Source organism: Temnothorax curvispinosus, unplaced genomic scaffold (genome assembly GCF_003070985.1).
Source record: "Temnothorax curvispinosus isolate PA1 unplaced genomic scaffold, ASM307098v1 QBEX01004550.1, whole genome shotgun sequence".
Classification (NCBI taxonomy): Eukaryota; Metazoa; Arthropoda; class Insecta; order Hymenoptera; family Formicidae; genus Temnothorax; species Temnothorax curvispinosus.
This window is the reverse complement of record NW_020214330.1, coordinates 250,337-263,044: the sequence shown is the minus strand read 5'-3', so window position 1 is coordinate 263,044 and position 12,708 is coordinate 250,337. Positions and strand designations below refer to the sequence as shown.

Below are 12,708 nucleotides of genomic sequence, written 5' to 3'. Positions count from 1 at the left end.
ACTGTGCACGTGTATTTCGTGTGTACCTGGTTTCTACAAGATCCACAAGACGTACTTAAAATAGTAACGAGATAACAAGGCGATTGTTTATCAGAAGATCCAATATAAAGAGCGGATTATACAAAGTAAAGAGTAATGCGTAGGATTATCGTTAATTATATTCAGATTACCCGACTGTGGAAGAAAAGAATATTCGTGCTTGTCGTTAGACTTTTTGTCACTACTTTCTTTTTTCATGGACAGTCAAGTTAATTGGACGCCGCCGGTCGACGTAGATTAATTAATGACGTCGCGTCCACGTACTCTTCCTGGATGTAATGTCAATCGTTAAAAATTGATTTACGAAAGGATTAAGGAATAAACGCTTCTTAATGATCGTGAACGTGCGAAACATATTTATTGATCGCAAACAAGTGAAAATAGTAGTAGTAGTAGTAGTAGTAGTAGTAGAGCGTATAACATAGTTTAATGATGGGTCGATCAATTTTCCGGATGTTTTATTCGGTGACGGCCACCGGCACCACCCCGACGATATCACGTTTTTACACATACGACGGTAACGCGAAATCTACGCACGAACGCGTATAGACCTACATATGTATACAGAAATGTACGCGTAGTATAAAAAGGGCCTCGATATAGCTTCGCGCCTCGCCCCTATCTCGTCTTTTTTTCTCTGTTCCGAGAACATATATTCATGCCGTCCCGCACATTTCAACGCGACGATCCACCCTATTCGGACAACCTTATTCGGTCTCAAATATCGGTCTCGATAAATATTTCTCTATAACGCTCAGCTTTACTTAACGACAAAAATTATTATCATCTCCGATAACCCACGATATTTTCCCAACGCGTTATTCTCTTCTAAAAATTTTATAGGATTTTATCTCGCTAATAATTTAGGAGCTCTTCCTTCTCTTTCTTTTATTTTATTTCCACGTTTCATACGTTCGTATATATCAACGTATAAAATCCGCCCATTGCGAATCATGGAAATGGAGCGGCGGTTATCCGAGGGAATGTTTTATCGCGTATAACGTGTTGATAAAGACTGTGGAATTTATTACGAGATTAATTTGATAAAATTAAATTTATTTATTTTATACTGTAATACAACCTATACAACCGCGCCACTCGCACGTATATTATATTTCGAGAAAGTAACACAAACGAACTCTTAACGGCCAGAATAAAATAAACGCATTCCAGGATTTCATCTCGATATTGGTTAAATGCGTCGTGGACCGTAATTTAGCCACGACCCACATTCGGCAGGGCGCGGAGACAGGGATCGGAAACTCGTGGCGCGATGCAAAGGTCAAGTGTCCATTGTAAATGGGTGAGATTCGGCGTAGAAGCAAGGCACAACTGGCGACGCGACGTGAAATTTTCATATTTCGTCCGCCCTCGAAATGTCTCGAATAGCTGAGGTACCCCACGCCGCGCCACCCCGTGCCGTAATCGAATTTATCGAATAAGGGGATTAACTGGAGCGATTAACTGGAGCGCGCTATATTTCGCGTGCGCCGCGCCATCGCACCACGCCGGTCGCGGTCGCGGAACAATTTGCCGTATTGTAATCCAGTGTCATTCGCTAAGCGCGCCGGGCAACGCTGTATAATCAGCGCGAATCAGGGCTTAATTAATTTTAATACCGCGATTGTCGCAGTTATGCAGCTGCAACGTGCTCGGCGAATAAGCGGCCACTTGGTCGCTCCTCTTTCAGCCGCGTCAGGGTTTTCGCGCACGACACCGTTCGTCCATTAAAAAACCGGTAATTGTAATTACCTACGACCGTTTTACGTCTCTTCTTAAAGCTGTAAAAGCTACACGTTGCGCTTTTGAAGAGCACGTACCCAAAGCGAAAAGTGCATGCAGTTTTGCTCTATTTTTGCATTAGAATTATTGGGTAAACGAGGAAAATGTTTGCGTTCGTAAAGGTTCCGCGCGTGAGAGGCAGTTGTGCGTTATAAAAAAATTAAAAAATAAAATAAAAAAACAAAAGAAAAACAGACGAGGTAGCAGTAACGTATATTATATATGTATACGTTATACAATATATACGTTCGACGTGATATATACATTGTTGCTCCATTTGCTCGATGTATATTTAGCTGTAATGATGCGGAGCCAAGCGTCTATGTGCCGTGACCACATCCGCGTGCGAGCGGAAGGACCTTTCACGTGCCGCGTATCCTCCCGGGCAAAATATGCGCGTTCCATTATGCAGAAGACCGTGCTTAGATCCAGCCAGCGGTGCTTATTGCACGCGCTACGTGCTACTAAAAATAGACGGAGGCGTATGTAGAATAATGTAATGAGTCGCGACATAAATGGGGCCGGGGATGGTCGATGCGGTTGGTGCGCTGCTAATTAAAGTGCGTGGTTTTAGGGCGGTGGAAAACGGGCAGAGAGAGAGGGGGAGGACACACAGAGCTCGGCTTACGATCCCATGATAAATTCGTACCACGACACGTTAGATTACACCCGTGGGTCAAGGGGGATAATATTCTGATAAAGATCACTGCCACTGGACAGCACGTGACATCAGGCTCATAAGTGGATGCGACGTTCTCCTTTTCTCATTCGACTTATTTCTTACAATCTAATATTTGCTTTCGCATTAAATCACTAACGTGCCGGCTTATACATTCGATCAATTTTGGCGTTTGCCTTTGCTTCATCCGAAACTCCGCAAGGACGCAATTAAAATACGATTTTTATTTGTTATTTACACACACACACACTCCCTCTCTCTCTCTCTCTCTCTCTCTCAGAAGCGCCAAATCATCCTTGTCTTTGAGTTTATTGGATCTGAGCATTGGCGTCTTTGTAAAAAACGTTGACATTTTATTTCGTTATAATATTTTTCGTGCCCTCTTCGTATGAAAGTATTTCTATTGTAGGAAAATATATCCGCAGAAAACTCACAGAATAAGTTGCTATTGATATTTCTGATCGTTGCAACGTAACGAATAGAAGTAATGCTTTTTTCAGTCAGACAATCGTATAATTCTGTGTTAAAGAGTAATACCATTGTTTTACTATTGTAAGATGAACGAATTATTGAGCTTTCATAGGGATGATAATATAAGAAAGCTTATAAGCGTTTTTGCATTAACCCATGACACCGCGGAATAATCGAGAGTCAAACACCTGAAATCGAGTCTGTGACCTAAGAATATCTGACCCTTTTTATGATAAGTATTAGAACGTCGTTTTTCACCCGAGGGGGTAAAAGAGCTTCTCCATTTTATATCTCTTACTAATTGTAAAAGCTGCTGGAAATATCTTTGGGCTGAGGTACGTTAATTTCGACGTACAATCATATGAAGCGTATTGTAGTTGTAGATACAACAGAAGGAAAAACATGGGGAAAATCTGCCAGAAGCGACTGCAATTCCGATTTATCTCTGTTCTATATGTGTTCAACGAAGCGAAATTTAGACACCCGTCAGATGTGTCTATCGATCTCCGGATCCGGGGATCCATCTATATCATCGCTAGGGATCTGACAGTAGCCCTGGATTGATAAGCGAGATGCTGACATCTTCGTTTAATGTCGTAACACACGGCCGAAGATACTACGGTAATTTAAGGGATGATCGATCTTTCCACCGCTTCTACGGCCCCGCGGATTCGGCAGCTCGCGTCAGGATGGAATGGATTTCCAGGTCAGAAGGTCACGGCGGCGCGGCGGTTGCGAGCGGCGCACAAGCAGGCAACATATCCAGTACACAATATTGAGAATTCAGAGCTTTCAGAGCGGTCGGCCTCGTTTTCTCGTCGCCCGCACGCGCCGGAATTGCGTGACGTGGTGTCCCCCTCTCCCTCTTTCTCTCGGCTTATGCCAGAGGCTACGTTTGTTCATAAAATATGTATGGCACAGTAATACATAGGGGGTTGAGAAAGACGGGGGACCATCACGAGAACGTAGCTTATTTTTTGTCGCACAATACGGGGAATGACGCAGGTGGAAGGAAGGAACCGAGAAGTGATGGCTTTTGCTCGACTTTTCGGTCGCCCTCACTTTTCTTCTTACCTTCGCTCATCTAATACTTGTAAAATATCGATAAAAAGTACCTTGAGTATTCAAGCTAAACGATAAGGTTCATCCATCCTTTCTTTCTTTTTAATTATCATCTCGTTTGAATGCAAATACATCTCGACGTCGTTAATGAAAAGACAGAATTCACGCGAAAAGTCGTAGTTTTGCGACACTTTTTATTGGCGTCATCGCGCCATCGATTTGTTTGACGTATAATATCTTATTATAATATAATACGTACAATTTATCGTTAGATCGGCTTAACGCTTAACGCGGTAAAAATCGTTGTCTAAAGGCTTTCACGATCAATACTTAACACTCTATACACATCCAAGTTAGGGATTATATTCCTGACAGTAGTTCCCTGCAGTATTGTTATCTGGCAACGCGAGAGGAACGTATATTAATCATTCATCGTTGGTGAATTCATTACGCGCGTTACGGCTCGCGCGGTTTTATAAATTGCCATATTTTTATTAACACAAGAGATGCTGGAGACGCAACATCGAGCGATAATATAGCTATAGCGAGTTTTTCGGTCCACGTATACATATATACGTATATACATATATATCCAGGTGTTGCCGCGAGCTTTCGCGTTCGAGAGAACCGCGCGTTCTAAATGAATTAAGTAGAGCGTCCCCGCGTCGTGTCTGACCTAGTTGAAAGAGAGAGTGCGTGCCTAAATATCTCAGGCATCCAAGCCCGTGGGAGCGATACAATTAATAACGATAAAACTGCTAATAGATCGAGATCTCTCGGTCCGACACGCTTTTCAAGTGCTCGAGGAAATTAATTTTCTCAAAGTCGAGAAAACTCGCAATTTCTCTCCTCGAGTTGGCAGAAACGTGAGCATGCTGCGCTGCTGCTCCGTAACGATCTGCCGATCCAGCATCCAGCTCGTAACTCGTAACAGGCCGCGCATCGCGCATCTCAGGTCTCAGGTCTTAGGTCTAGGTCCTATAAGAGATCCTATAATAAGAGACTGGCTATAAGACAACCAGTTTTCGATTGGTCCGCCAGTTTTGTCAAAAGCAAGAAAAGAGAAAGAGAAAGAGATATAAGAGAGAACGAGAAAGCGAAAGTGATATGAATATATATCCCCTCTCGTACGATTTTGACAAAACTGGCCTTATGGCCAGGCCAGTCTCTTATTATACAGGGTCTCTATCGGGTCCGTTTTCACGCGTCGCGCCCGCGCCGGCCAATTCCAGAGACCCCGAAGGGGATGTAGAATTGCGTAGAGGAGACTCGACAGACACGGGGATAATCAGTCACGCGGCATCGCGCGATGATTAATCGGTCGAGTTATCCGGCGACGATGATTAATTGAACGGGACGCAAAGGATGAAGGAGGCCTTTTTCCCTTCCCGGGATTCGGTAAGCTCGACGCTCGCCCTTGGACTAGGGATGAATATTCGCGCCAACAAGGAAAATCCATTACCTCCTCCGCGCCGTTATGCCCCGCGCGGCCGCGGTCGTTATGCCTTCCCTCTGTCATTCCTCAGTTCCTCACCCACTGCGGGCGACCGCGATCTCTATATGGCCGGGATACACGGTACATGGCGCGATTACGCTGCGTCCTGCGAGCGATAATCATCGTCACGCGTGTTTTACGAGCGCTCGAGGAAAATAATTTCCCGTCCCGGGAAATTATCCGTTTATCGTGGAAACGCGCAGTCTCTCTCGCGTCGTGCCGCGCGCTAGTTATTCCAAACAATACCGTCGCTGGCGACCAAGCGGCTCGGAATCTACACAATTGCATTCGGATTGAAGCCAATTAAACTCGGTTACGGAGAGTGGATTCATCGGGCATGTTACTTGACATGGACCGCATTGAATTTCGCGAAGCGCGAGAACGCGACGATAATACAGCATTTTACGGTCGGTATATACAGTATACAATATAATGTAGATATAACGAGGGTCTCAGTACGAAAGTAATGCCTCCTAATAGTTTTCTTTCGAATTTGACGCCATAGAAAATTTTGCGTTTCAATGAGTTATTACTTGGAGTCTCTATATAGTTGCGTTGTGTTGAGTGGTGTTGTCATCATTTACGTGAGTATGTCAAGTATGTCACACGAGCAGTTTGAACTGGTGTATGTTTCAGTCATGTGCGTAACAGACAAGGGCGGTGCAGGTGGTTGAATTTCTTACCGTGGAAGAAGTGAGTATTGAAATCTATTCGTATTTCAGAAATAGTCCTTGTCTATTACGCGTATCTAAAATACACACACACACACATCAGTTTGAACTGTTCGTGTGACATCTAACGTAACTGATGACCACATTCAACATAATGCAGCTAGAGACTTCAAGTAACAATTCAGTACAACGCAAAATTTTTTATGACGCCAGATTCAAAAGAAAAAAAATTAGGAGACCGTAATACGTAACGACTCTTGTATTATAAAGGTTATCTCTTCAAAAAACGTTTAATAAACAGAAATCTCATACTTTTGTATTGACTCTTGTATATTATTGTATATCGCAATGTATAATGTCGCACGTATCGTATTGATATTATTGATCTTTCGAGGACATCATGGACACGCGAGACGAAGAAAACGCGAGTTTTTTTCAACGCGCGATAAATAGATCGGCCTCGGGAGTGGTTGGGGGTGGTTGGGAGTGGTCGCGCGACGGCCGCACAAAGACCGGTCGCGTTCGAATTTCGATATCGCGACTTGCGGCGTGAAAGCACGGGACGAGAATGGATACGACACAAAAGGCAGACGCGCGACACCTGACCGACCGACACGAAGCCTCCGGAACTTACCTAGCATTCAACACGTCGCACGTCGCGCGAACAGGCTCGGTTCCGCTCCGATGATGCGTCCATTCAACACCTACGCCGCCACCCTCGGGGCTGGAAAAGTGGCCCCGACAATAAAGCAAATACCGGCCAGCCGGCCAGCGCGGCGGCAAGAAAGATGAGTCCGCCTCCGCGTCGTCAATAATTCTCTCCTTTCTCCGTGCCGCGCCGATTTACCCCGATACCACTATTACCACCCCTCCAATAATCGACTCCATAATAGATTCTCAAAACCCGAGGGACGAGTTTGATTTACCGTTGCTGAATTCTTTTCGCGATTCGGCCGCTGAAAGATTCAAGTCGATCGGAATAATAGCTGGGTGGGTTCGCACGTCCATACCGCGCCGTCGTATATTGTATATATAGGCTTTATTTTATTATTGAGAGAGAGGGGGGGGGGGGGGGGGGGGAGATACGCCGAAACTTTGTCGTAACCTTTACGTGACTGTGAGCACTCAACTCTACGTTACTCGCGTGAGGTGTAAGATACACACCTCAGCCTCAGAAATCCACCAACTTAGCCGAGTGAAACATTTTTATCGATCGAATGCTGCCCAACGTGCTTCACAATAAACAACTTTTTCGTTAACACATATCGTTATCTAGATTTAGAAGATGTGTATACAGGATACCATCAACCTTTATTTCTTTGTAAATCATCAAAGAGAATATAATGAAAATTATATAAGAGATATAACGTTGGGGTGTAAAATACACCTCACGCGAATAATTACGTTAAGAAGAAACCACGTGAGTAACACGTAAAGAACTCGTCGTTTTTACGAGAAATCAGACGTGAGAGGTCTTATCGACAACATAGTACAGTGCTTGATAACTTACTGATTCAAGAACCGTTACTAAATGACAATAGCAATTAGGATTGACGCGCTCGGAAGTTGGTAATTCTTTTTGGCGAACAAAAAGACGTGCCTCCTGTGAGAATTGAACTTACGATCCCTGGTTTACGAGATCAGTGCTCCTACCTCTGACAATGAGCTAAAGAAGCATTTGGCATTCCGCGTCCATCGGGCAAGTATCGTCCACTTTTCCGTAACTTGTTCTTTCGTTAGATCGCCACGTGCCACGTGGAAAGGGATATCTCCCTACTCCCTAGTCCCTGTATAAATTGAACGAGATGAAATACCGACGCAACGTAAATATTATATACCTGCGTCCTCTTGAGATTGAAATGAGAAAGACGAGTACCCTCACCGGGGCGACCCCAGGGTCCCCCCCGCACCTCTCGTTTCCTGAAATAATCTTCCTTTATTAAAGATATTTAAGTATGAAAAATAAAGATCTTGGTAGAATCGACGAGAGCAAACAGCGAGCGAAAGCTGCGCAAAGCAATTTCGGTCTCGGAGGGCAATATCACGTTATCGCGACCACGCGATCGTGATACTCATGCATATATGCACGTATGTTACGTATACGTTCATGCATGGTCTCATTGTTAGAGGGAGGAAATAGGAATAAAGCCGTACGTAACATGTCTTTTTTTAAATTGAGAAATGTGCGTTGTGCCGCCGCGCGTGGGCGACCCTCGTCCGGGGAGATAGCGCGCAAAGCTCCGCGACACCCTGTCTAGTGTCTACCTGTCAATAACTACAACCTACAATACATACGACTGCTATCCACGACGGCACGACGCCACGAGCCATGAGCCGTGAGCCGCGGGGCGGTGGACTGCGGGAGCGGGGGGGGCCGGGACCAGCTGGAAGGCATTATTCGGGCTTCGCGCCATTCGTGGCGGATAAGCGCGCGATAACGCCTCGCGGCGCAGCCAAGCTGATTTATTGACAGCCTCGCCGCGCGCGTTTTTTCGTCTCGTGACTGCACGTGACTCGAGGCAGCACTGGCACTGGCAGCAGCAGGCAGCAGGCCAGCTGGGCCAGCAGGTAGCGACGTAGCGTGAAAGCGCGCGTCGGCGTCGAACACAATGGCGCACCGCGCACCGCACGTGGTGTCGCGCGTGTATTGTGTATGTGTGACGCGCGGAGCGGCGCGGCGCCGCGGCGCGGCGAGCAGAGGCAGAGGCCGCGAAAGGAACTGGGAATACTGGGAAGAAAGAATGAATAAACTAGCGAGCCAACAATGCACGCGCGTGGGATACTTATTGATATTTATAAACGATACGAAACGCGCTATGGGAAATAGGGCAGCCACTTGCCACTCTTGTCAGAGTCAGAGCCGTCAGTGGAGCGGCGCGAAGGGTGAAGGACGAAGGACGTCTCGCGGAAGTAGTTGGTAATGGGTAGCGGGCCGTCACGGGCGAGCGTCAAGCCGGCAAGCCCGCCCGGAGTCCGGACGTGTCTCGCCACAGTCACCACCATCGTTGGTCGTCGGTGAGGTCGGTGGTCGACTGGTCGCGCGTGACAATCGTGACTCCGGACTCGTGACTTGTGACATTGCGTGACATGCCGTGCCGCCGCCGCCGCTGTCGCCGCCGCCGCCGGGGCCAGGTCGTGAGGCAGCGCTTGCCGGAACGGTAAACGGTGCTCGCGGCGCGCGCGGATGCGGTCGCGTCGTTGCCGTCGTTGGGCCGCGAATCGCGGTGTTCGCGGTCGCGGTCGCGGTTCAGATGTCCGATGTCGAAGCAACGGAGGGCCCGTTCCCGATTCAAGGTACAACAACCGCAAGGGTTAACCTTTACACGCGGAAGGAAGGAATGCGAGAGCGAGGGTCCGAGCACCGAGGGTGAGCGCGACGGCGAGACAGCTCTCTAATTAGCTTGCCCGAGAGTCTCGCCGGGTTAATAATCGCTTCCTGTCTTCGTGCCACAATGCCATTATCGATTGTTTATAGGCAACGAAACCGAATAGCAACCACCTTACCAGCGATATCAGCAACGAGCTGCAAGGCTGCAAGCTGCAATGAGCGTCGCGAGTCGCGAGCGAGTCGAGGTCAAGTTCGTTCCTATATCTAGCTAGATCAGTTGATCAGTTCTGAATGTTCTGATCAGTTCGTTCCAGTTCCCAGCTCTAGTCCTCTCGTTTGCGAGATGCAATGTAAAACAAAACGGACAAGCTACGGGATGCTGCCATCTGATCCGCACTCCGCAGTTTCCTGGAGCACCGTTCAAGTCATAATCTTGCACTGAGAATGCTCTACCGGTGAATCGAAAGGAATACGTGACAAGTACTCGAGACAGTCGAGTCTATCGTGAATTTTCTATCTTTAAGGCCAGAGTTTTCCTTCGCTTATACAGAAATAGTTTTCTTTAAATCAATTTCAATACACAATGTTTCTCAGAGCGTGAGTTGGCAGACTTCATTAACTATTGTCGCTATTATCCTATTCCAAATTACGAAATAGAACAGGAACGTCATTAAAACGTCATTATTATATTTCTTCTTATATAACATATTTTTTACGCATATTATATACGTATGTGACGATTAGTAATGTAGCAATGTGATGTCTCTTGTGTATTAGGTGATAACTCCGCTTCGGTCTTTGGTTCTCTGTGGTGAAAACAGAGATATGGAGGAGTGGTTCAACACCCTGAGAACAGCGACGGAGACGCGTCCTCAGGGTGATCCTGGAACTGCCGAGTTGCTGGAAGGTAATCATCAGTGGTATGCGACTAGTCACGCCAGACCTACGTATTGCAATGTCTGCAGAGATGCCCTACATGGTAAGCAACTTTTTTTTTTAATCTCGCAAACAAACTTACAATTTAGCTGGTTAAAGTGGTAGGGCAAAATTAAATTTACGATGCCATATCGTTACAGGTGTTACTTCCCACGGTTTTAGTTGCGAAGCTTGTAAATACAAGGTACACAAGAGATGTAGCGCAAAAGCAATAAATAATTGCAAGTGGACCACTTTAGCATCTATCGGAAAAGATATCATTGAGGACCAAGATGGGGTATGCATATATGTTATTTTATTAAAAATATATTTTTGAGTATATTAAGAATCAATAAAAGTATAATTCCAATCGGACGCATATCTTTTAATAACTTACCTTACAATCGATTCATCTGTACGACAAATGTTAGGAAATTAAGAATGCACAATTTTTTATACATTCATTTAATTTCATGTCTTGTTTAATCTATGTTTATAGAACATCACGATGCCACATCAGTGGATGGAGGGAAATTTGCCAGTGTCCTCAAAATGCTTTGTCTGTGAAAAGACGTGTGGCTCTGTACTTAGGTAGTTACATCCCACGATATTTTTACATAAGCAATTGATTTATTTAAGTTAATTAAGCTTCATTTCGTCAAAATCGATATATTATTTATAGGCTTCAAGATTGGCGATGTTTATGGTGCAAAGCAACTGTGCACACAGCGTGTAGACCTGCCATAGGTGTCAGGTGTCCGCTAGGACCAGCTAAACTCAGTGTAGTGCCTCCTACAGCTTTGCACAGTATAGGTACGTGCACTGTCTATTTGTATTGTAAATGATAAATTATATCACGCACGCACGCGTTTCATGTATAGACAATTTACATGTATATTTAAATATAAAACTTTTATAATAACGTGTGGTTCGATTGTTATCAGGTAGCGACGAAGCTTGGGAAGCAGTTAGACCTACGGGATGCAGTCCACTTTTAGTATTTGTAAACAGTAAATCTGGTGACAATCAAGGTATTAAGTTTCTTAGAAGATTTAAACAATTACTGAATCCCGCACAAGTGTTCGACCTTATAAATGGAGGACCAGGTCCAGGGTAAGGGAATCTTTACACATATGCTGATCGATCATAAATCTATAATTCGTTATCGTACGTGTAGCAAGGTGCATATATGTATAAACGCATCGAGTATATGAGTCATATTTCTTGTACAGATTAAGACTGTTTCGACACTTTGATCCGTTCCGGATTTTGGTGTGTAGTGGAGATGGATCTGTAGGATGGGTGCTCTCAGAAATCGATCGGCTTGGAATGCACGTGGGTATAAACGTGTGTTTTAATTTGACAACTTTATCTCTTTCAGCATGATTTCTTAGTGACTGTCATTTCTTCTCGAATCTAATTACGCTCTGCCAGAACTGCATTGTTTAAACGTATTTCTTTCTGCGCATAGCAACTTAGCTTGATGATATTTTTTTACGTTATATAATGCATGAATATAAATTATAATTATTGGTCTAAATGCGACATACATTTATAGAGAATAGAGGAGCATTGTTTTAATATGCATTTTTTTTAAGTATACATTGGCCGGTATTTATAATCAAATCTTACATATAAGATCTTCTTAAGTTTATCTTCAGATACTCCGTAGCCAATGAAACGAGTTGTACAGCATCTAAAGATAAATTTAAGACGATCTTAAATGTAAAAGTTGACTATGAATACCAGCCAATATAGTATGATCTTCAATTATGTCAATATTTCGGGGAGTAAATGCAGTGTGAATTTACGTTAATGCATACATAGTTATTATTAAACATTATTAATAAAGTTTCACTAATTATTAAACATTATCAGTAATTACTAAACATTATAATAAAGTGTCACTTGAAATAAAATATTTATACAAATCTTTCCTTCCAAAACATTTAGATTAAACGAGAATTGAGATGTGTGTGTCTTTCCATATTTTCGAAACATTGCCAGAATTATTAGCAGAGTATATTTGAACAAGAGATAACATGACTAAATCGAATTCGAATTTCATCCTCCCAATATTAAGAACTTAATCCTTGAAATTGAGATTTGTAATTTGCTACAGTTTGATTAACACTTCTGAATTATAATCTTTCGAGAAAGGTGCAAAACTTGGATTGGATTTACTTTACAAATTACTTCTTGTTGTGTGCAATATCAAGTAAGTTATATTCTTCTAATAAGTCAGATGATTTTTTGAAGGTATTTT

The 12,708-nt window shown here is 44.1% G+C and overlaps 1 protein-coding gene across 13 annotated transcripts in view; it reads left to right on the top strand.

Annotated features, from left to right (window-relative positions):
- LOC112453652 (diacylglycerol kinase eta) overlaps positions 1 to 12,708 on the top strand; it is a 33,896-nt gene that overhangs the window by 12,019 nt on the left and 9,169 nt on the right. For 4 of the 13 annotated variants that reach the window (XM_025014514.1, XM_025014518.1, XM_025014522.1 and 1 more), the window contains exons 1-7: positions 9,379 to 9,493; positions 10,305 to 10,506; positions 10,604 to 10,740; positions 10,942 to 11,033; positions 11,125 to 11,255; positions 11,387 to 11,555; positions 11,675 to 11,789. In XM_025014514.1, the coding sequence (XP_024870282.1) occupies positions 9,458 to 9,493; positions 10,305 to 10,506; positions 10,604 to 10,740; positions 10,942 to 11,033; positions 11,125 to 11,255; positions 11,387 to 11,555; positions 11,675 to 11,789 (882 nt within the window). In that variant the 5' untranslated portion in view covers positions 9,379 to 9,457. The other 9 variants (XM_025014520.1, XM_025014519.1, XM_025014516.1 and 6 more) reach the window with 8 other exon arrangements.